Source organism: Poromitra crassiceps, assembly GCF_964638095.1.
Source record: "Poromitra crassiceps genome assembly, chromosome: 1".
Classification (NCBI taxonomy): Eukaryota; Metazoa; Chordata; class Actinopteri; order Beryciformes; family Melamphaidae; genus Poromitra; species Poromitra crassiceps.
This window is the reverse complement of record NC_139623.1, coordinates 30,865,707-30,889,577: the sequence shown is the minus strand read 5'-3', so window position 1 is coordinate 30,889,577 and position 23,871 is coordinate 30,865,707. Positions and strand designations below refer to the sequence as shown.

The window sequence follows — 23,871 nt, the reverse complement described above, 5'->3', positions numbered from 1 at the left end:
CCCAAACGACACAGCCTACCTCCTGACACCATGTCCCCAAACGACACAGCCTACCCCCTGACACCATGTCCCCAAACGACACAGCCTACCCCCTGACACCATGTCCCCAAACAACACAGCCTACCTCCTGACACCATGTCCCCAAACGACACAGCCTACCCCCTGACACCATGTCCCCAAACAACACAGCCTACCTCCTGACACCATGTCCCCAAACGACACAACCTACCTCCTGACACCATGTCCCCAAACGACACTGCCTACCCTCTGACACCATGTCCCCAAACGACACAGCCTACCTCCTGACACCATGTCCCCAAACGACACTGCCTACCCCTGACACCATGTCCCCAAACGACACAGCCTACCCCCTGACACCATGTCCCCAAATGACACAGCCTACCCCCTGACACCATGTCCCCAACTGACACAGCCTACCCCCTGACACCATGTCCCCAAACGACACAGCCTACCCACTGACACCATGTCCCCAAGGGACACAGCCTACCCCCTGACACACCATGTCCCCAAGCAAGACAGCCTACCCCCTGACACCATGTCCCCAAGCGACACAGCCTAACCCTGACACCATGTCCCCAAGGGACACAGCCTACCCCCTGACACACCATGTCCCCAAGCAAGACAGCCTACCCCCTGACACCATGTCCCCAAGCGACACAGCCTACCCCCTGACACCATGTCACCAAGCGACACAGCCTAACCCTGACACCATGTCCCCAAGGGACACAGCCTACCCCCTGACACACCATGTCCCTAAGCGACACAGCCTACCCCCTGACACACCATGTCCCCAAGCGACACAGCCTACCTCCTGACACCATGTCCCCAAGAGACACAGCCTAACCCCTGACACCATGTCCCCAAGTGACACAGCTTACCCCCTGAGACCATGTCCCCAAGTGACACAGCTTACCCCCTGAGACCATGTCCCCAAGCGACACAGGAGTCACAGGATGGGAGGATTTCATTGCATGTAGAAGAGTAGAGTGCACGCACATCCAAAAGTCTATTTCAACAGGTGCTGGAAAAAATTAACTAGAAAAAGGAAAAGATAAGACACTGTTTTAGAAGCTCCCACGGTGAGTTTTTAACCCATTGATACCTAGGCCACCAGCTCAGTGGCCTTGTGGTCTGAGTGTCCGCCCTGAGACTGGGAGGTCGTGAGTTCGATCCCCGGCCGAGTCATATCAAAGACTATAAAAATGGGACCCATTGCCTCCCTGCTTGGCACTCAGCATCAAAGGGTTGGAATTGGGGGGTTAAATCACCATGTGATTCCCGAGCGCGGCGCACGCTGCCGCTCACCGCTCCCCCAGGGGATGGGTCAAATGCGGAGAACAAATTTCACACATTGTGTGACAATCAGTGGGACTTTACTTTACCTGATGCAAAGCGGAAATTTTTTCGGGTGCCATATTTTCAAAGCTGAATTTTTTTTCGGGTGGCCATATATTCAAAGCGGAATTTTTTTAGGGTGATGCGGTTCGCGGTCTTAAAGGGATACACACACAAATGCATGGGATATACATGCAAATGCTGCATCAGGTATCAATGGTTTAATGACAAAGATGCAATGTTTCGACCCTCACGGGTCTTCATCATGACTCCGTGGTAAGATGCCTCTCTTCTTGTGGTGAGAGAGGAGGGCATCTGCTGAGACTAGGATAGAGAATGGGGGGATTCTCTATCCTAGTCTGAGCAGATGCCCTCCTCTCTCACCACAAGAAGAGAGGCATCTTACCACAGAGTCATTACGCCATGCTGCCTTGCCATAGAATTAGTTGCCATGCCATTTCATGCCATAAAATTAGTATACATGCCATTTGTGAATAAAGCTTGCTTGTTAAATTTTACCCACTGGTCTCTCATGATTGAAATGTTGGTCTCAACCTAGTTTCAAGATGAGAACCAGTCATGTTACCTCACATCACAATAGGCATCAGCTCTCAGCTTAAGTCAAGCATAAATAATCCTAGTGTGACGTCCGTTATGACGTGTGTCTCCTGACTCATCACCCCATCCTCAATAGCCAATCAGCCCCTGTCAATATGACGTCGGTAATGACGTCACTGCCGAGGCTATGACGTGGCAGTACATATAGCCATGCTCAGCGTCATCAACCTCTTTCCCTGATCCTTCACCTCTATGGTCGTTGTACCTGGGCTGATCATATCCCATCCTCTGAAGCTGCGTTTCACCCCACCCACCTCCCCAGTCCACCACCAACGTCTCTTGACTCCTGAAGAATTCCCTACGGGGGGGATTCTCTATCCTAGTCTGAGCAGATGCCCTCCTCTCTCACCACAAGAAGAGGCATCTTACCACAGAGTCATACTGCCTGATGAAGACCCGTGAGGGTCGAAACGTTGCATCTTTGTAATTAAAAACTCACCGTGGGAGCTTCTAAAACAGTGTGCGGATTATCTTTTCCTTTTTCTAGGATTTCATTGCATTACATCCATATGCAGGATAACATGCATGTCAGATTGTTCGTATTGTATATGGATCAGGTCAGTACTAGTCTTCTGCACCTACAGCAGGGGTGGCCAAACTGCGGCCCGCGGGCCAACTGCGGCCCGCTGCCCGTTTTTAAGTGGCCAGCCATGAATTTAGGGGGGGGGGGGGTGCAGCTGCCGGTGAAACTGAAACACTTTTCCCCCATTTTGATTTTTCCATCTGAAAATGGGTTACTTGAGGACCCTGACCTGGTCTATTCATTTTTTTGTCTTACTTTTATTTTTTTTACATTTTCAATACTGAATGTTGGTGAAATTCTCTCTGTCTTAACCTGTTGGCACAGGAAAAGATTTGAAAACATACAGAAATGCCCATTGTAATAGGTGAGCACATCAATAAACTATGTGTCATATATTTATTTAGGTGGATTCTTTTTTTATGGCACAAGGGTTTTCTGCCCCCCCCCCCCCCCCCCCGCTTTCAGTCTAAACAGGTTGAAAACTGCCGCGCTTAATATTGTTTAGCCCGCGATTCATTCTATTTTTCTGTATGCACTGCAGCCCACAACCACCCCTGCCCTACAGAAATAAGCTGCCAAGTACTAAACTTATCATCAGAGCCTACTATGTTGAATTGGCAGGTTGTACACTTCAAAAACAACAGCATACTGGATTGGGTCTACTAACTGAAAATACATTGCAAATGACATACTGTAATATACAATACTATACTGCTATATATAAATAATATATCAAAGAGCTGCAGGGACTAGGTAGTTTGGCACAATCCTAGTGATTTGCAGAACTTGCTGCTCACATAAAAGCCTGCAATATTACAAACCGCCACCTCCAAACTCGTCTTGAACAAACACAAACACCTTCAGCAAACGGCCTGAGAGAGAACAGAAAAGGAACTGATAGGATAAAGAGCAACAATCCCTTTCTCCAAGCGGTGGCATCCGCTGAGGAAACTCACAGATATGAGCGCACAGCTTAGGAATGGAGGATGTTTGACGTCGTTCCCAGTACCCCCCCCCCCCCCCCCCCCCCCCGCTCCCTCCTACCCGCACTCCCCAACACTGATTGAGCTGTTTGTGTCGCCTCCTGTTATTGTCAAGGGAACTCAGAACATTTCACTCAGTGCGGCTTTCCTAGCCAAAAAAGAAAATAGAAAAAAAGTTAGGATTCCCACCACCCAGTGCACCTACCTACAGTATGTTTCAGAACAAATATGAAGGCTGGCTTGAAGGACTGCAGACAGAGTAAGAAAAGGAGGAAAGGGAGGTTTGGTAAAGACGTAATTCATAATGCAGGCTATGATCAAGATTTTTTTTTTTTTTTTTACATGGGGGTGTTTTAACAATGGAGGGCAAATTTGATTGAGGCATTTCCTGACATAGCTTCTAAATGAAATCTCACAGGAATGGAAGGGTTACAGGGAGCTGCAAGATGCTGAAATACAAAAGTTTTAATTTTTCGCTCCTTGTGTCTTCCTTTCCTTTGTATCTGTCAACGCTGTGTAATTACCTTTACCTGCTTACGTCACCTTCAATGCTTACACCTATATGAGGGATCAGCCAAGTAGCATTTTGGTAAAGCACCACACTGATTGGCAACGGCAATGGAAGCCTATGGAGCCTGGGTTTGAGCGTCTGACTCGACAGTTCACACAACTTTAACACGACATGCATATTATTATTATTATACATCAAACTCTTGAGCTAATTCTGCTCTCACTCAGAATATCAAAATATAAGCGATGTGATGTATACTTTTTGAGATATTAACGTTTGTTTGGCACAACTCATACTAGTTAACTGCCGTGGGGTTACGCATTTTTGGGTGGCAAGTGACGTCACGCTGATTCGTCCAATAGAATATTGAGATGCAGAGCCGTTTACCTAGTAACCTTAATGCTTTTTTTGGGGATCATGTCAGAATGGAAACATCTAATTTAATAATGAATTTAATCCTAATTAAGTATGAAGCATGTTACAACTTCAGCCAATGAAACTAACTAGCGAGCACATTCAAAGCTTACTGTAGGATGCATTTTCATTACTTTCCCAGGCCTGAAAAACACGACTTTCAAATTTCATAACAGCACCATGTTTTCCATAACTGGGGAAAAGAAAGAAAGAAAGAAAAAAGGGGGGGGGGACAGAACATGAGTCAGTATATTTTGTGTAATACTGAATATGCTGTTCCCAAGACTCATGTAACTCAGGAATTGGTTATAAGATCAAAAACACTTATCCAACAAGCACAAGCCAATTGGAAGGAGAATTCTTTTTAATTTGAAATCTCTGTTGGGCTGTTCCCACACGTGTAGCATGATTTTATTGTTTCCTCTCTACCAAACCACAGCCATCAACTCTCAGCCAAGCCCTGCGCTCCGTCTGCGAGCTGAAGTGAAGCTGAAGATTGCCTGGGACAGGACTGAAAGTCAAACAGGATATCTAGGTTCCAGCAACCTCCGTGCTAAACTTGTTGTCTAACTAATCCACTCCTCTGTTGTGTTTTTCTACTTGTGGCCTGGAGACAGTGATAGTCTCAGGCACATCTGTGGGATGTTTACAGTCAGGTGAATCTAGTTGGTACTATGCTGCTTCAGAGCTGTTGGTTTCCTCAGCAACACAGCAGAGAGGCACACGCTACTACGGGTAGAGCGGAAATCACTCCAACACTTCAAACGTGACTGGGGGTCACGAGGTTCAGCCGCCCATTTCAAAGACAACAGTTAAACGCACCGCCTTCCCGCAACCGCAACACATAACGACTAGATGTTATGTCACTGATGGGGACAAATGTACATTTCACTCATTTCGTTCAATGATCATCGTCCCCAAAAATGAAATCAGTATTGGAATGGAAAAAGTGGCATATGTGCATCCTTGACTGGAGTAGAGTGTAGATACTCACATGTTGGTATTGATGACAGGTTGCTTAGTATAGCCCTCCTTGTCTATCCATACCTCTTTCTATTGCTATGTACAAAATGCACAAATGATCAGGCAGCACAGACTGAGAACTAATCTCCCAGCAAATACAAAAAACATTCTCACTCTATGCAACCAGGTTGTACCAATCAAAGTGGGCATAATGCCTAGCCAGTGGGTTTGAAGATGCATAGCTCCATGTGCAAACTGTTAGAGTTGCATTAGGAAGAGAACGAACAGGGATAGATTGGGTTTAGAAACAACATGCACTAAAGCTGTAGCCTGTAAGTGAAAGTCAGTGCTTTTTCTTTGTTGGCAATAAGAAGAAGACTTCAAGCTCTTACTTTTGTTAGCTTTGACCGCCATGCTATTTGTTTTTCTCATGTGAGGGCCATTAGGCTGACAACTGAGTGAAAACTGAAAAGCCCTCAAAATATATTGATATCCCCTATGTTTGCTAGATAGTAGCAGTTAATACTTTGGTTATTTCTGTGTGGAAATACATCTTTGCATGTTTTATTGTTTTCTAACCTCACTACACTCTGAGTACACATGCTCTTTTTGAGCTTCACTCAGCTGCCTTGCTCAAGGGCACTTTGAGGGTATTTGTTGAGGGAGGGGAGAGCATTACTCCTTCACTTTCCCAAAGAACACTTATTGAATCCGTTTGACACTAAGATCAAAGCCAAGTACACTGAATTGCTCTCTCCTCAATATGTTGGAGCAGAGATGGGACCAGCTTTACAATTGAAGGTGGAATGATGGAGATGTGCCTGCTTCCTAATGTTACCGCAAAATGACTACTAGGCTACTGTACATCTTTTTTCATTCAAAACAATAACAGCATCGGAAGCATTCATACTTTTACATAGAAGAAAAGAGCACCTGATTGACTTCCAAGAGATGTTGTAATGGTGTATTTTTCTAAAATGTCACTTCCCTGTCTTCCCTGGTACCCTGCTATATAAGGCAGCTTTCTCCTCAATGCTCCTTGAGGGGGTTCCAGGGCGTCACCAGCAAATTGATGAGTTGTTAAACTTCACCATTATTTCATTACAATGAGTGAACACTATTATAGAATGTATAAGAATGACTTTAGTGAACACTATTATAGAATGTATAAGAATGACTTTAGTGAACACTATTATAGAATGTATAAGAATGACTTTAGTGAACACTATTATAGCATGTATAAGAATTACTTTTTTGATCATAGTTTCACTGTTATCTCTGCCTACAATACAGCTATTCTCTCATCAACACCACTAACCTTCCAGCCCGCGGAGCTGTTGCTGTCCCCTTTATCCTTGAAGTAAGGCACGTTCTTGACCATCCAGTCGTAGATCTGAGACAGGGTGAGGCGCTTCTCGGGTGAGCTGCCTATGGCCTTGGTGATCAGGTCGGCGTACGACATGTTCCCCCAGGCATTACGACGGGACGAGCTGCTCTTCCTCTGGGCGGCGGCGGCGGCGGCAGCGGCACCCAGGGGCCCGGGGCCCCCGGGAGGCACCTGTTGCTGTGGCCCGGGGTGTATGTACAGCACGGACGGCTTCTGCTCGGTGGTGTACCCCACATAGTCCTCGGTCTCCTCCAACAAACCGAGCTGGCTACTACTGACGAACTCACCCGCGTTTCCCCCCGGTTCATGCTGGGCAGAGGGCACCGGGGAGGATGTGTTGGAGCTGGCCGGGTCGACGAGGACCTCCGGCCGGGGCAGGGGCCAGGTGCAGGACCGGGGCCGGGGGAGAGGCTCGAAGTCCGGGTCTATTTCGACGACGAGCTGTCTCTGTGGTGGCGGCATCTCAGCCATGTCAGATTCAATATGGCACCTGTTGTCACATATACGCTCAAAACAATTAAATTTCGAAGATTAAAAAAAAGCGAATAGAATGTTACCACACGAACTCAGTCGGCTGAATAAAAGCCAAGCTGTTTGAAAAGAAAGACATCAACTGCTTCATCCAAGGTGTCTGTCTTGTCTACACAGTTCACTCCACTCTGTCCACACCGGCTTCACGCTCAAGTCTGGCGCTCTGTCAGTAATAACGGTGTTGTGCCCAATGCTGCATTCAAGTGCTATCGTAAACCCCGGCTTCCGGTTGCAAAAATAGTAAATAGGACTTGTGGCACGTTCAAGTGCTTTTTTTGGTCGGAAATAATATAAACAAAATCGAATGGAATTCAGTATTTTAATAGCCACTGTTTCAGTGTAGAAATCAATATGCTGAAGTGGTTGAAAGAGGATAATGCAACTTTAGTGATATTGTCATTTATTAATTTAAAACAAAAATGTGTGCCAACTAAAAGTTAAACAACTGTAGACATGAATTACCAACGTACCACAATGCAAATGATTTCCACGGAATATCAGGCAATGCCATCACCTGATCTCGTACAACTCTGGTGGTATCAGAAAATACGTACTCACTCTTCACGTCGACACGCGACACTTGGTATTTCCAACATTCGACAGCACCTGAAGACAGCACAACACTGTACACAAACCCCGTAGACTCCCAACCATTGCTCCCAACAATGCTCCCAACCAACCCCCAACAGAGTTATGCAGTCAGCAATAATAAAATACATGCTTAAGAATATTTATGTTCTGTCAGGAGATAATTAATGTACATATGTGTAATACACATTGTAAACGTGTATCCCATTTTATTTTGGCCCCATCTGTTTGTTTTTTGTCAAAATAAATACTGCATCAGTCATAATTATTATGATTCTGATATTTGATCTACAGCAAGTAACCTAGTTAAATTAATTAGTTTGGTCAATCACTAGACTATATCCAGAGATCTGTCACTCCAGCACTACAGATATCGCAGCATTAGTTAGGAATAGCATCATCCTTTTTCTTAGAATGGGAAATATCTATGGTTTTTAGGTAAATTAATTGCAAATTGTTAGTGACATAATGTATCAGTACATGGGAACACGGTTATCAATATCAATACTGCCACCTAGTGGGCGTTTGTATGGATTTTCTGATGCTCTTTTGAAGTGTATTTCAGTCAGTGGGAGCCACGAGGTCAGAACAATCCAATACTAAAACCCTGACACAAGTTGTATGCAACAACCAACTGAAAACTGTGACCTTTACGAAAGCCATATACTATCTCTGCGATGCATACTTGCACTAAGTCAAATTCCTTGTGTGTTCTATCATTCTTTGCTTTCTTAAGGTAGCTACATTAGCGTTTGTTTTTTGTACAAAGATATGAAATTGCCCATTTAGACTTTTATTTATTATTGTCACCCAAAGGTATCTGTTTCATGTTTTGGTGCAACTAATAGTGTAGTGTGTAAAAACAGGATAGTGAAATGCTTTGTTGAATGGATCGGCAGGGCCTGTACGCTCAGTGAGGTTAAGTGGATGAAAACATTGCTTGTGTTCTTTTGGTGTCAAAGGTCTTATAAACAGTGTGAGGGCTGCACTGTGACCATGATGGATAGTGTTTTTCCATAAGCCAGCAGTGAAATCAGCATGTCCAGCCAGGCCCCCCAATGGGGAATTACAGTAGAGGTATAATTAGACTCATATCACATTATTTGTTCAGGCTGAACCTCACACCTCTGCCAGGGAGAGTGGTTTTGAGGCTTAAAAAAAACAATTAACTGCACAGATTTCTTCTGATTACATCTTTGTTGGCTAAAAACACACTTAGCAATCTATTGTCTAAGAAAATGTGGAAAATGCTGAGGAGTCAGTGGAAAGTACCTCATTTGCAGAGGGCATTCTTCAATCCTGAACATATTTGCTCACTTTTCCTTGAACATGTTCATGATCGGCTTGATAAGATGTTGACAGAATGAAGCAATCTTAACTTGTATACATGTTTTTAGTATATTCTGTATAGTATACACAGTGTAAGCTCTTTTAGCTGATGTGGGATTGGCTCCTTGCATTACCTTGACATAAATGGAAAAGTGAACCTCATACAAAAAAAGTTTAGATTTTCAAAGTTTTTTTCTACATAATTTTGCAGACATTCTAAGAGGGGAACTGCATAAACAAGTGGCAACGTGGCTGTATTTCTAGTTATACAGTACAGAGTGAGTGTTTATGCATTTAGGAGGCATTGGGAGTCATGCAGCTGGCTTGTCAAATTCCATTTCTAATTTAGGTCAAGGCAATACATGTAAATTATTGAATGTCACTAGAACGTAATACACTGACTGGAATAGGGCTGTACCGAATGCCATTATTTGGGCTCCAGATATTCGGCAGTAATTAAAGCCACAATCAATCAGTAACTTTTTTGCCTTAATATAACAGCGTGAAGACGCTGAAAGCATCTGAAGAAGAGCCGACCAGCTCGAAACGTCATGCATGATAAAAAGAAAATAAAAATACTACACGGGAGCTCCAGTGGTGTGCGGATCCATTATTTTCTCTTGTAAGTAGCTATTTGATCCAGCACCCACCATAACTGCTTTGGATGTGCGTGCCTCCCCTATTTTTATTTAATAAGTGTCACATGTAAAAAAAAATAACAGCTTGTGTTAATTTGTCATTTTTTCCTTTCTCATAATAATAGGCTCAGAGTCCGAATCTGAGACAATTAAGCCTCAGATCATTATGAGAGAAGATACACCACAATTCAGAAATAAAAACTAATGTTGAATGAATAATAAAGAAATATCCTAAGCAAATAAATTGAAAGTCAGACTATAGGCATTTTTTTTTTAGCAATGGGCCAGAAGACATACGAGTTGTATATTTAATTTATATTATTTCTTTATTGTAATTTCTCAGTACTCGCATATATAAAACTTGTCCTGAGTCCGCATTTAATCCTAGTGGGCACTTGGAAGCCACATTATTATGACTTTTTTAATATCCGAATACCAAATTTGGAAACCGAATACCTCCCCAACGAATTAATACCCAAATATTCTGATACAGCCCTAGAATGAGCAAAAAAGAAGAAGAAAAATACAGGACGTTTCTATTCTTTCAAGTACACACTCTGCACAGTTTCTCCATGCAAACAGTGTAGCAATAGACAGAGAGGTTGTATAGACCAGTGGTTCTCAAATGGGGGTCCGGGGACCCCCAGGGGTCGTTGGGGGGATTCCAGGGGGATTTTTGACACTTAGGTGCAGACTTTCTTTAACAGATGTCCTGAAACAGTCAAGAAATCTAGGCCAGGTTTCTAATAATGCTCGTCTTCATGTTAAACTGCATCAGTGGGAAAAAGTGATCTTGGCATCCAGACAACTTTGGGAAACAGAGCCTTGTTCCTACATGTCCATAATCAACACCTTTTGAAAACATTAGTGTCCCAGGTCAGTTGAGGTAAACATCAGCCTCCTTGAGGACCTCCTCCTTCTGATAGAAGTAGTCCCTGAACCAGGAGATGTGCTCCTCCTTCTGTCGGACGGTCAGATAAGGGTTTCGGGACAGGCCGGCCACCACCAGCTCCATGAAGTGGCGCACAGGTCCCTGCCGGGGGAAGCCCTGCTCCAAGTGCTTCTCCAGGAACACATGCTCATGGAACGGGACACTGGCTTCCTCCTCCAGGCCTATGAAGAGCGAGAAAACACTGTAAATATCCCTGAGACAAAGTTTCCTTCTCAGTGAATTCAGCTAGCATAAAGCATTCAGCACTCACCAGCTTCTCTGTGAATTCAGCTAGCATAAAGCATTCAGCACTCACCAGCTTCTCTGTGAAGGGTTGTGAGGGCAGGGTGTCCCCAGCCAAAAGGGGGGTAATTTATTTTTGCTATAATTCCATTCATAAGTAACACAATGACTATTTTGGTCATGGGTTTTATACGCTTTCTGTAATAAAACATCTAAAAGCATCAATCTTATTATCATATGGGGGACCGTGGGACAAAATCCTATCAAATGGGGGTCTGTGGTCTAATTTTTGTCAGTTTAGGGGGCCCTTCACATGAAAAGATTTGAGATCCACTGGCATAAAGCATTCAGCACTCACCAGATTATCTGTGAATTCAGCTAGCATAAAGCATTCAGCACTCACCAGATTATCTGTGAATTCAGCTAGCATAAAGCATTCAGCACTCACCAGATTCTCTGTGAATTCAGCTAGCATAAAGCATTCAGCACTCACCAGATTCTCTGTGAATTCAGCTAGCAAAAAACATTCAGCACTCACCAGCTTCTCTGTGAATTCAGCTAGCATAAAGCATTCAGCACTCACCAGCTTCTCTGTGAATTCAGCTAGCATAAAGCATTCAGCACTCACCAGCTTCTCTGTGAATTCAGCTAGCATAAAGCATTCAGCACTCACCAGCTTCTCTGTGAATTCAGCTAGCATAAAGCATTCAGCACTCACCAGCTTCGTTGTTGACTGGATACTGCCACAGTTTTCCCTCTTTGGTCCACTGAACCATTTCCTCAAGCCCGTTGCGGGGCATCTGGTTGGTTGACAGGACCAACTGATTAGTGAAGTCCATGTCCCATATGGTCGGCCGTGCTGAAAAAAATGTTTCATGGGAGAATAAGTATGAAGTTAAGCCCATAATTCTTTGAATGTCAAATATATATGTATCCATTGTTTTGTTTTTCTTTTCTTTTCTTTTCTTTTCCGGTGTCTGAGCCTGTTCTGTCTGTTTGTGGATTGTAAAAAAAATTATAATAACAAAATATTGAAGGAAAAAAGCCCATAATTCTTATTCTGAGCTGAGTGATAATATCATGTCAACATTTTTGAGAAGAGTCATAGCGAACCTAAACAAAGCTTTATCCTCTCTAGTAGTGTTACAGCACTGAAAGTGGAGTGACTAGGTTCTGCAGGACTTAAAATGTATTTGACAAAATAAGAACATAATTGAGGTGGAATTGGTGCACTTTCAAGAGATGTTTGAACATAATAGTAGAAGAAATCTGGTGAGGAGGAGGAAATCAACAAGACAGAACAAGGATCTTCTGCTGAACAATATGATTTGAGACCTCACACTCTAGTAGCAACATACACCATGCAAAAAAATAATTAGAATCAATATCCATATCAAATCAACACTACCTATTTTTTATTTCTTACCAACTGTTGAGTCTGCTCTGTCCTGATCAGTAGAAGGGGCAAAGATGCCTAGTCTTTTCCCTGAGAACAAGTTCCTCCTAACAAATAAAGCATCAAAAGTCAGTTTCACGTCACCATTAAACCCATTGTCCAGCTGAGAAGATAATCTGATAAAGATGTCGTGTGCCTGCGTACTACAAAAGAAAACATTTACCGTCTCCGAACGCCGTCCAGCTCAGCTGTGATGCCCCTGTCGTGTGTGTAGCCCCGCCCGTCCTCATCAAACCGGATCTGATTGGCTGACCGAGCATTCTGCCTGTTGGGCCTCTTTCCCACTTTCATGTCAGCGATAATTACCCTGAGAAGATATAGTTTAATTGTTTATTACATGCGAATAAGTGCACGTTCACACCATATGCCAATCCCACACTGAAGCCACGCTTCTTACCAGATTTCAGTTTGGCGTCCTTGTTTTTTTTCTTTTTTTCTTTTTGGTGTCCTTGTTAACAGGCGAGTCCGTTCACACCAGCCGCATGCCACGCCACGCTAAAGCTACGCTGAACAGATAGTTTCAGCTTCTGTTCTATTTTCTAATCGTGCAGCCGACGTGCCAGGCATGAAGTCAATGCAAGTTGTGAGGGGGGAGGGGCCGGAGGAGCAGCTCCGAGCCAGGCGCAGAGGAAAAGAGTGTTTCTGGTGTGACCGGTTTAGCGTGAGCTCAGCTTCAGCCTGGCTTGAGCTTTGCTTCGGCGTATGGTGTGAACAAAGCGCAAGGCTTTTAAAGTGGCATGATTCAGAAAATGCAGAAAAATTCACATTCACGACTTAAAGCTAAATTCAACACATGCAAGCAAATAGTAAACATGTTGTTTCCTGTGATGTAGTTCCACCCTTGGGTCAGTGAGTGATTTCTGCTTTACCGCTGAGTCTTCATTCATTTTCAATGTCGCCCCCTAGCGGCACAAAGTTTATTAAACAGTGTGACTAATGAATGAACAAACCAATGGACGGAGACAGATCCATTAGTCCCCCCCTTTGGTGGGGGACATTCATGAGTGGGAAATGTATTTTTTATGTATAAAATGTATAACAAAAGTTTTTATGATGTTGGTAAATTAACCAAAACCCCAATTTGTGTGTGTGTGTGTGTGTGTGTGTGTGAGTGTGTGTGGGGGGGGGGGGGGTCCACAGTCCACATACCCCAGGTTGTTCATATCGCCTTTCTTCTGGGCCTCGGTCACGGCTTCATGCTGCCTAAGTTGTCTGAGGAGCTCAGACTCGGCCTGGCTCTGGTTGGGCAGAGTGGAGGCAGCAGCTGAAGCAGCAGCAACCAGCGCAGCATCCAGAGACTCACTATACAACACAGAAAACCTTGAGTCAGCACGTCAAGTGAGAAGTGACACAGTACAGAAAACCTGCAGGGTGGACGAGGCCGCGGAGCGGCCGAGCTGTGTATGCGAGCTGCAGGGCCAGCTCGGCCATCCCGCACAGCGGCAGAGCCTAGGAGTCAGCACGTCCAGTGAGAAGTGAAGTGACACAGCAAAGAATTTGATTAGTGAGTCAAGCTGGAAATATGTTCCGTCATCCTCGACTTGGAGCGTTTCCGACGGTGGCTAGACCTATATACTTGAATGTCAGCTTGACGAGGGGGTCGCAGGGGAGTCCCCAGCAAAAGGAGTAAATTCTGTGATTTAAATGACTAGAAGAAGTTAGCCCAAGGAGAGAATGTACTTGGTAATAACTTTCAATAGGCTCTTTCACACACAGATCGCGCAAAATTGCAGTTCAGAAGGCCCGCAAAGCCAGCAGCCTCGCCACAGAAATTGCTTTCACACAGAGCCAAGCAGCACGGCCACATTCCCGTCCTGCGGTGTGCTTTCAGGCGACATCCACCCCTCCCGGATTGAAAGGCGAGCGGAGGCATTTTCACTCAGCTCCTCGCCAAAATGAATATTTTCATAGGTTAGTGTAGCCTAGCCTACTGTATGATGAACAAATTCATTCAACAACCAAACATCGCTAATGTATGCCAGCCAACGAGGTGCAGCTGCGGTTGTTAAGGATAAGCTGATAAAGCTGCGCTCGTTAAGGATCAGATAAAACACGAAAGTGTTGTCCACATGCATGGTAACAAGGCTTTCAATATTCATCTGATCGACTTTATGCATCACAGACACACCATCATGTAGCCTATTAGGTAGGCTACAAGGCTAATTCTTATCTTTTGGTTCCAGTTTTTTGTAAAGCAAATTATTCCCATCAAGTAGCCTAATTAGGGGCCGTTCTGAAAGACGACGCCCGCATATGAAACAGCTGCAGTCTGCATAACGTTCGTCGGGGGAATAGTAGTCTATAGACTACTATAACATTAGTAGTTTTTGTAAGGGAATGCACAGAGCTGGTTTCGAGAGGGAATATCCTCAGACCAACTCACCACAGACAGCTATAGTCCTCTGAAGCTTATTATTATATCCGTTAATTTTACCTACTAACTCATTGAGTGCCAAGGACGTCGATCGACGTCAAAGTAAATAGTGACGTAGAGTGCCAAAGACGTCGATCGACGTCAAATGCGTTTTTTGACGGTGGGACGTGGATCAAAGCCTCCTGCATCTCCTGTACAAATATTGTAGCTATTGAAGGTGTATAACCTATTTTACGGACTCATTAGGTGGCGACAGTGCTCTCCAGATTAGAGAAAGGTCCGGAAAACAGCAGGAAAAAGCCCCGTGATGAAAGAGAAACCACTCATGCTGCAGCCAGAGCCATATAGATTGCTCTGGCTGGAGTTAACGTTGGCTGCGAACAGCAGTCAATCCGCGCCCACAACTGAGCCTCTCTGTCTCTGCTGTATAGTTTCTGCACACGATTAGCCGCCAGAAAAGCAGCACCCGACGCCGAAGGGCCAAACCATTGTCAGCAGTCCGGTTTGGCTTTATGGCAGTCGCGCTGGGAGCCGGCGCACAAAAACGGAGCACTCCGAAAATAGACTGGGTGCGTGTTAGGCTGTGTGTTAGTGTGGGGAGGAGTTTGCAGCTGAGGGGGGGAGAGGGGGGTGGGGCACGCAGGGCACCACACAACTACACCACATCACTACATCAGAAAATATTATCTTCAGACTCAGTGAATGTGCTTGAAATGCTTCATTTCACAAAAGGCGGAATAACTCAGCTTCTAATTTGAAACGCATGTTTTTGCTCAAAACAACCTATCTTCTCCGGCTCATAACTAAAGAACGGAAAATGGTATCAATAAACTTTTTTTTGCTGATGATACAATAGAGTCAGCTCGTTCTTTGTGCGTGTTCGGTGTTTACATAGTAATATCACACAATATTCTGTGGGCCTCGAGATATCACTGAAAACGCTCTGAAACTCTGGCACTGGGAGCGTCCGTTCTCCAAAAGTGGCTGGCATTCAATGAGCTAATGTCAACATCGTTTGAGCATAAAGCCTAACCTACTTACAGGCACGGATCATTCCTCCTGGAGTCCCTGCAGTCATGATTGTATAGGCTACTTTTTTTACTTTCACCCATGCACTTTCTTGCTGCATGAGATGATTTCCCCTGTAATTATTTATGAATGAGCTGACCATTCGCACTGTTCCGGCTTGCTGCTCCGACGCTTTCAAGTGGAGGCAGGTTGCCCGCTAATCCGGCGCTGTGACAAGGTCGGCTGGCGGAACGAAAGGAGTACAACAATTAGCCACCAACCCGCGTTCACGACTTTCGCATCGGAGGCTCGGATCCTATTTTCCGTGCATTTTTCGGGCTTTCAAGGCCGGTGTGAAAGCGCCTAATCTCTCCTGTTATCTCCCCTTCTACATTATATTATACTTGTGCTGTTCACATCAGCTGCGTCGAGTCACATTTTCGGGGAGCTGGACACCAGCCGCGGCGCATTCGGTGAGGGCTTTGATGCTATAGCATATTTTCCGCATAAGGCTTCAGGTATCCTCCCAACAAGGTTATAGTACTGTACTGAGTGATGGATAGAGGCTGGCCTGCTGGTCAGTTCAGTACACAAACTGAACAGCATTGAACTTGCATCGATCATAGCAGTGGTAGTACTCATGATCTGAGAATGTAAAAAAAGTTTTTGAGTGTAAAAAAATAATAATTACCCTTGAAGATTTAAAGGGATAGGCCAACTTTTTGGGAGATTCGCCTATTTGCCATATCGGTCATACATAAACAAGATAAACAATGCCTTTGTCGTCACTCTCCACACAGTCTGCTGTAAGGTACACCCATGCAATTAGTTAGATTTGCAAATGAATTGAGTAAACGGTACAGCCGTTCAAGTCACCAAAAACACAGATTCTAACAGCGCCAAAAAGCTCTATGTACATTGTTGTCACTCGTTTACTCACCCCGAGATGAAATAATAATCCAGGAAACGGCCATCTTTGAAGTAAATCCACACACCATAGCCACACACCGAGATCTAACAAAGATTAACCAAACTATGCAAGAGTAACGAGGAGGAAGTAACTTCGGTTATACTCTGTTAGTTCGTTTACTAGTTAGCCCTGTTCGGAATCGGTCCCTATGACAGAAATAGTGGACTATTTAGTGTGTTCGCCATTTTGTACTAGTGTCTGAATTCTCAATTGTTAATTTGATTCACTATATATATTATATATAAATCGTATATATATATTCCCTCAGTGTATTACAGTGAGATCGCCACCTTTCAAGCCTGGTGTGAGAGCAACCATCTCATTTTAAACACTACTAAAACCAAAGAAATTATCTTTGATCCCAGCCAGGGCTGTGAGAGCTCATGACCCTGTGGTCTTCATTGGGGACAGGGAAATTGAGCTGGTCGGATCTTATAAATATCTGGGCATACATACAGATAACATGGTGAAATGGAATGTCCAGGTTGATTATCTGTGTGCCAAATTCGCACGACGACTTCACTTTCTTAGAAGGCTCAGACTGTTTGGAGTGATGCTGCATGTGCGGCTTTTGAACGGCGCGCTACAGTAGGCCTAAAGAAAGCGTCTGCTATATTTTTCTTTTTCACGAAACACTCAACATAACAGGGGGTGGAAAAAATATTATGTAGGCTAAGTCTCTATTTAAGTCATAGCTTATTGGCAACATCACTTAGGCTATAGGTCACACAATATTAGGCTATTTTATATAAGGAATTTATTTATCTGGCATATTACCAGCCGGCCACTTGAGCCGGTGACCTTTTAATTTACCGGCCCACGGCAAAAAAAAAACAGCTAAAAGCCGGCAATTGCCGGCTAACGGAATCCCTGATGCTGTCCTGGAAAGTCTTATCAGATATGGTATGGCTGCATGGTTCGGCACTCTTACTGTCCAGCTCAAATCTAGAATTGTAAAAATGGTAAAAACAGCCATTACCCGGTGGCATCTTGTCACGCAATGATCTTCAGAAAAGAAATCTGTGTAGTGTCCAAAACTCATTTGATCGTTCCCCATATAGTTCACTGTATGATAAACACCACATGGGGAATAAATAGTGAGTGAGTGAATGAGTGAACCATTCCAAACACGTCTTTTGTTTGTTTGAGGCGCTGTGTGAAATCACTGCGTCTGGCGGCCATGTTTGGAAAGTAGTTCCGGCTATCTATTTACCTTCACAAAAGACTGTTCTCTCTGCATTTTGGATTAATATTTCATCTCATGGTGAGTACACAAGACGAGTCACAACATGTACATAGAGATTTTTGGCGCTGTTAGAATGTATGTTTTTGGTGACTTGAATGGCTGTACCGTTTACTCCAATTCATTTGCGAATCTAACTAACTCATGTTAGTGATGGTAAAGGCATTGTTTATCTTGTTTATGTATGAATATGGCAAATAGGCGAATCTCCCAAAAAGTTGGCCTATCCCTTTAAAATAGATTATAAAATTTGCATACATGTCTGAGTGAAGTTAGATGAATAAGTAAATACATTTGGCAACTGTGTTTAAAGTCACACGGAAACAGAATTTGGGTGGTGATTTGCTTCTGTAACTGACAATGCGGGGAAGAGATGTTCAAAAGTTTAGGGGATGGTTGGTTGGATGCTTATGTATGCCTACTGGTATGACATGAAGTAACCACTCAACTATTTTGTTTTCCAGTAAGTAAAAGGCATTAATTATACCTTTTTTACATCAAAAGTCCCACTAGTACTAGGCATGGGTCGATTTCCGGTTTTACCGGTTCGGTTCGGTGTACGAGCCCAAACCGGTTTGATCATGTGTGAACCGAAAAAAGTTTTTTTTAAATAAAAAAAAGTGCCAATCCATTCTGATTGCACTATTTTTCGTATTAGCCTCTTCTCAAGTTGCACTAGTAGGCAAAAGCCTTATTTTGTTTATTATGTTGATGTTTGAAGAAAAGTTAAGCTGAATAGTTATGAGAAATAAAAACAGTGTGTTGTTACAGTTAAATGGTTCTGCTTATTTTTATTCAGTGTTAGTGCTGGTTGGCATACCAGCTTAGAGGTGCATTATCGCCACCAACTGCAGTCGCATTACAGTCATTTATGGGCTACACATTTTTTTTTAATTCGATATACCGGTTTGATACGTTTTTTGGGGGAATATCGAACCGGTTTCAAATTTTTAAAACTGACCCATGCCTAACTAGTACACGTGGTTTTTTTTACCCAGGAAAGCAGCAGGGGGTAGCAGCAGCAGCATCGCCTTTTAAAATTTTATATCGCACTCTCAACCCGCGTTTCTCCACCGCTGCGGTCTCTCTCTTCCCCCTCCCTTTTCCCTTCTTCTCTCACGGCGACGGCGCTGTGTCAGGCCACCCAAAACAAAATGGAAACTTCCGTGTAAAAATGTATGCACTTTGGAGGAGAAAAAGGTGTTTCAACAAACGAAGCAGCAAACATTGTATCAAAATACTCGTGATGTTAAGATTACATAAAATGGCTATAAAGCATGACTCAAAATGTTTAATGTTACAACGAGGGTTTTATTTTTAAAAGAGCTAAAGCGGACAACCTACTTACATTCTGGCTGACTTGATGCTGTTTGCGCCTGGGCTGTGGGGTACACTCATGCATGAGAGATGCTTTTTTTCTCTGCATATTCCGTCAATGTAAATTAACCGTTAAGAAAGTCGAATTTCAGGCTGTGTGAATCACTTATCTCACTGACTCATGCTGGAAAAGGGGTGGCAACTCAGGAGGATGAGAAGCAGGGTCGGAAAATCATGGGTTGGACCACCGCCAAGATTTTTATCGCCAGCCGGAACAGAGCCGCCGTGTAAAAACCCACCTCACTTGCAGGTTTGCTCTATCGCAGGGATACTCAACTTGCTTTGCCCGGGGCCACTTTCATAAAATGATAGAAGGCCAGGGGCCAGTTAATAAACAAACAATATACATTTTTCTGTAGCGGATCGTAGGTTTTTGGGGTGTCAGCCGGAGTTTAGTCTGACAATGTTGTGCACACCGGATAGTTAGTTAGGTTAAGTACATACATAAGTGCCTGGTAGCGAGCAGACGGCAGGATTTGACAATTTAGCAGCTAAATCATAGATTATTGAAAGATATTCCATATTCCAGACTGAAATGCTATAACAGAAGTGGAGTATTGGCCAGAATGACATGAACATTTGGACACTTATTCAGCGGGTATCTTGCATGTTGCGTTCAGGTGCACTGTAAAAAAATAAAATAAAAAATAAAAAAATCTTTTGCAATTCCATCGCGGGCCACAAGTTGAGTATCACTGCTCTATCGGCTAAACGGCTCGGCTCGGATACTTTTAGACTGAAGAAAATGCCACTAGTTTGTGAATATTAGTGGGATTTTTGGCCAGTTTAAAAGGGGCTTTACAGTAGTGTTTAGGTATAGTACGTTTTGTTATGATATATCAACCAACAAAGTAATTTCACTGTGCCTTCAAAAGGCAAATAGCCATATTTAAATAAGTTGTTTCATGATTTTACTGTGGCTATAAAGTCTCCGACTTTAATCAAGGCTATGTTCAATTGAAATGATTAGACATGTAAGCATGATAACAGAAAGAACATTGGAAGAAGCATGCAGTGTAACAAGCTAATGTAATCTAATGAATGCAGAATTATTAGTTAGCCGTAGTTCTCAGAATTTATCTGTCAAGATGACTGGATGTCAGCGGTACTCAATTCAATGACCCTAATAGATGCTTATTTCTTCCCGTTACTTGGTCCACATCTAGTACAAAGCCCCTCTCACCTCTGGGCTGAAGCCTCCAGTGTGGCTTGCTGAAACATACTGATGGTGCTCTCCATAGCTGCTGGCTTGGGCTTAACAGCAGGCTCCTTCACATATAGCTTACTCTTCATGCTTTTAAACAACTTCTTATTGGTAACCTCCACCTTCATGGCTCCCAGGAGGTCCAGGAGACTCTCCTTGCCACTCTTAACCACGTCAGCCTTCGCTTGTTTTGGCTTCTGTCCCATTATAACATCCATCTGTTGTGTGGTGCTTGCTTCATCTGTCTTTAACATTGCTGGCTCCTCCCTTTGTTCGGCCATCTTGATGAAGTGGCTGTCATCGGAGACTTTCTCTTCGACCAAAGTTGCAGTTCCCGCCACCTCACCGTCTTTTTCGCCATTTGTTCTCCCATCTTGCTGTGGAGGGGCAGCACCATCGTTCTTTTCACAGAAGCTTATTGAACTTGTGCTGAGGGCTTTGACTCCTCCTCCATCTGCAACTCTGTGTAAGGAACAAAACAGAGTTCATAATCATACAGGTTTCTGAATAAATGAAGAGGACTAGTCAACACAAGTCTCTGCCATTTTACGTTCTAACAGTTTCAAGTGGAACAGCCATAATCTAAACGATTGAATTTTTTCACTGACATAAAAAAAACTTTCAATGATTCAAGATTCACGATTCAAGATTTTTATTGTCACTCCATGGTACAAGTATCACGTGTGAAATTATTGTGCTGTGGACTCCGTTTACAACATAGTACAAATATAACAGGGCATATGAGTGCAAAAACAACAAGAGACACAACAAGCAATAAGGCAGTATAGTGATAAGACAAGTCAGAGACAGTGGCATATTCACTGCACATAGGTGCACATGTCGTGTGCATACTTTAGACGTGCTTAAACATTTTAAATTCGGCGTATTTGACATACAGGTGCAAATAGCATATTCCTTATTAAACATACAATTAAACTCTGCGTTTTAAATTCGGCGTATTTGACATACAGGTGCAAATAGCATATTCCTTATTAAACATACAATTAAACATTAGACATACGTAATGGTAGCAGCTACAGTACGGTACAGTACGGCTACTACACTATTTGTGTATGTTAAGGAGTCTCGTGGAAGAAACTGTTCCTCAAGCGATTTGTGCAGGCTTTTAGCGAAGGAATACGGTAGTTGTACGGTTGGGAGAAAAAGCAGTGCCGAATGAAACTGCTGTTTGGCGGAAAAGTAAAGCGCTGAAAATTGTCAAAATAGAGCGTGCATGTACACAGATATCGATTTGTTTAAGTGGGCGTTGTTTTAGGTGGCTAAATTACGTTTTAGTTCTTGACCCCACGTACTTACAGAGAAAAAGCTGGTTAGGCTGCTGCTCTGAGTGCCGGGTCTCGTTACACGCTGCGCCCAGCGTCCAGACCACTGTACCTACTTCAGTTAGTGTATCGAACTAGCTGATAGGACCCCACTTCAAACAAACCGAACTATCCCTTTAAGCCTCAACTGTGATGTCATCGGTGATGTCACTCGAGCCACTGTGATGTCATTGATGATGTGATATATACTAGCATTCGACAGGTAGAAGTAAGACCGGCATATTAGAGTTAGTTTGTGTTGTTAAGAATGTTGAGTACCAGATCAGCTGCCTTAAGGGCGGGACATACTCCATGCGCGCTTCCAACCGCGAGGGCCATGCAGCCAATATGACGTAATTGCGGTGGGGGCGAGGCCACCACACCTGTAAACGTGTGTTGCCAGGTTTTTCTAGCAGCTCAAAAAGCACAAGTCACTGATCAATTATTGCAGGGGGTACGGTGGCGCAGTCGCCTCACAGCTAGAAGGTCCTGAGTTCGATTCTCGCCTGGGACGCTGGAGTTGTGACCCCCCCATATCCTCAGTGCCTACTGCCCAGGTGGGCTATCTCGTCGAAAGGGCCTTTCTGTGTGGAGTTTGCATGGTCTCCCCGTACCCCCCAGGGGGTTCCTCCGTACATTACCCCCCACTAAAAACATGCAGAAGATCGTCATCCGACCAGTGACGACAACATCTGGAATTGGTCCAATGATGGTCCCCGGGCGCTGGAAAGAAAAAGCGACCACTGCTCCTGGCCTGCCCCCTGGAGGAAAGGACAAGCCTGGATGGGTCAAATGCAGAGGACATATTTCACCGGCCACCGTCAGCATGAGTGTGTGTTGTGGTCGCATGCATGTGTTGTAGTGTGTTCGGATTTTTTTTTTTTTTTTTTTTTTTAATCGAGGTCTGTATCTCTGTCCATCGCATATCTCGAGAACCGTTTGTCGGATCGACTTCAAACTTGGGGAGTGCGCTTAGGGGGACCTGACGGAGTACAGTGGTGGTAGTGGGGTGGGGGGGGCGCCCACGGGGTGGTGCATGGTGGGAACGGGCACTGCACTAGTTTGTTAGAATTGGCGGAGCCTGCATAACGTTACAGCCTGTTCTATCGTTTAAAGTGTGAGTAATAGGCGGACCAGAATACTCGGCTACACTATTTTGAACGCATGTTTTGTGCATTTGTCGCCATTACTTCCTCCTATGAACAGAAGCGGTAAGGCACGTCACAACCAAAATAAAGTCACGTGTCACTTCTTCGTGTCTCTGGTGTCCCCTTGAGCCCCAGCTGACAGTCCTACCTGAACACGGGCAGAGCAGCCGTGTCACATTTCGCTGGAAACACACACGCCTCGTAGGCATGGACTGCAGGATTTCGAGCCGGAACGTTATACACTGCGCGGAATAAACATCTATACATGATTGCTTTTCACAAAACCCTAATAAAGTCGCCCTTCCACGCTCCTGGCGTTTTCTTCCGTTGCTACAGGAAAATGTTGCCGTCGTAAACCAAAGGACAACATTGGTTCCGGGGTAGAATTCAACATGATAGTGATTCTGTTTCCCTCTAAAACAAACTCCCTTTATGTGGACTGCTAACTTTAAATTGGGGCGGTAACTTGTAATTTTGTAAATTAAAAAGCTCATACAGTAATTGTGATATAATCTGCTGAATTGACAGCTTTGAAACAGGATCATGAACAGTGGTAGTGCAGTCTGTTGTTCTTATTGTCCTTGTCAGGCGTAATTTGATATAATTTAATTTAATTTTAATTTAATTTAATATTTGAATTGGATTTTATTGAATTGCACTGAAATGTACAGGCCTATGGTAAAGACCGGTACAGAGTGTGCACATAAAGTGGTTTATGTATCTGTAAGGACCTTGCCACAGTCTCGCGATGACA

General features: G+C 43.9%; 2 protein-coding genes across 2 annotated transcripts in view; both read right to left on the bottom strand.

Annotated features, from left to right (window-relative positions):
* Nucleotides 1-7,226, bottom strand: part of LOC310776313 (forkhead box protein O1-A-like) — a gene marked incomplete at its 5' end in the record, with an annotated part of 44,215 nt that extends 36,989 nt beyond the window's left edge. Inside the window, one exon of the mRNA XM_083636515.1 lies at nucleotides 6,687-7,226. Within this exon, the coding sequence (XP_083492641.1) occupies nucleotides 6,687-7,226 (540 nt within the window). The remainder of the gene's footprint in view (nucleotides 1-6,686) is intronic.
* Nucleotides 7,227-8,985: 1,759 nt separating this feature from the next.
* mrps31 (mitochondrial ribosomal protein S31) lies at nucleotides 8,986-23,420 on the bottom strand. The gene is made up of 7 exons (XM_083644280.1): nucleotides 23,266-23,420; nucleotides 20,627-21,109; nucleotides 13,621-13,773; nucleotides 12,635-12,778; nucleotides 12,442-12,518; nucleotides 11,734-11,874; nucleotides 8,986-10,954 (listed from the first exon to the last, which is right to left on the bottom strand). Exons 1-7 carry the CDS (start codon nucleotides 23,382-23,384, stop codon nucleotides 10,719-10,721), a joined length of 1,353 nt encoding a protein of 450 aa, XP_083500406.1. The 5' UTR covers nucleotides 23,385-23,420; the 3' UTR covers nucleotides 8,986-10,718.
* Between the last annotated feature and the right edge of the window lie 451 nt (nucleotides 23,421-23,871).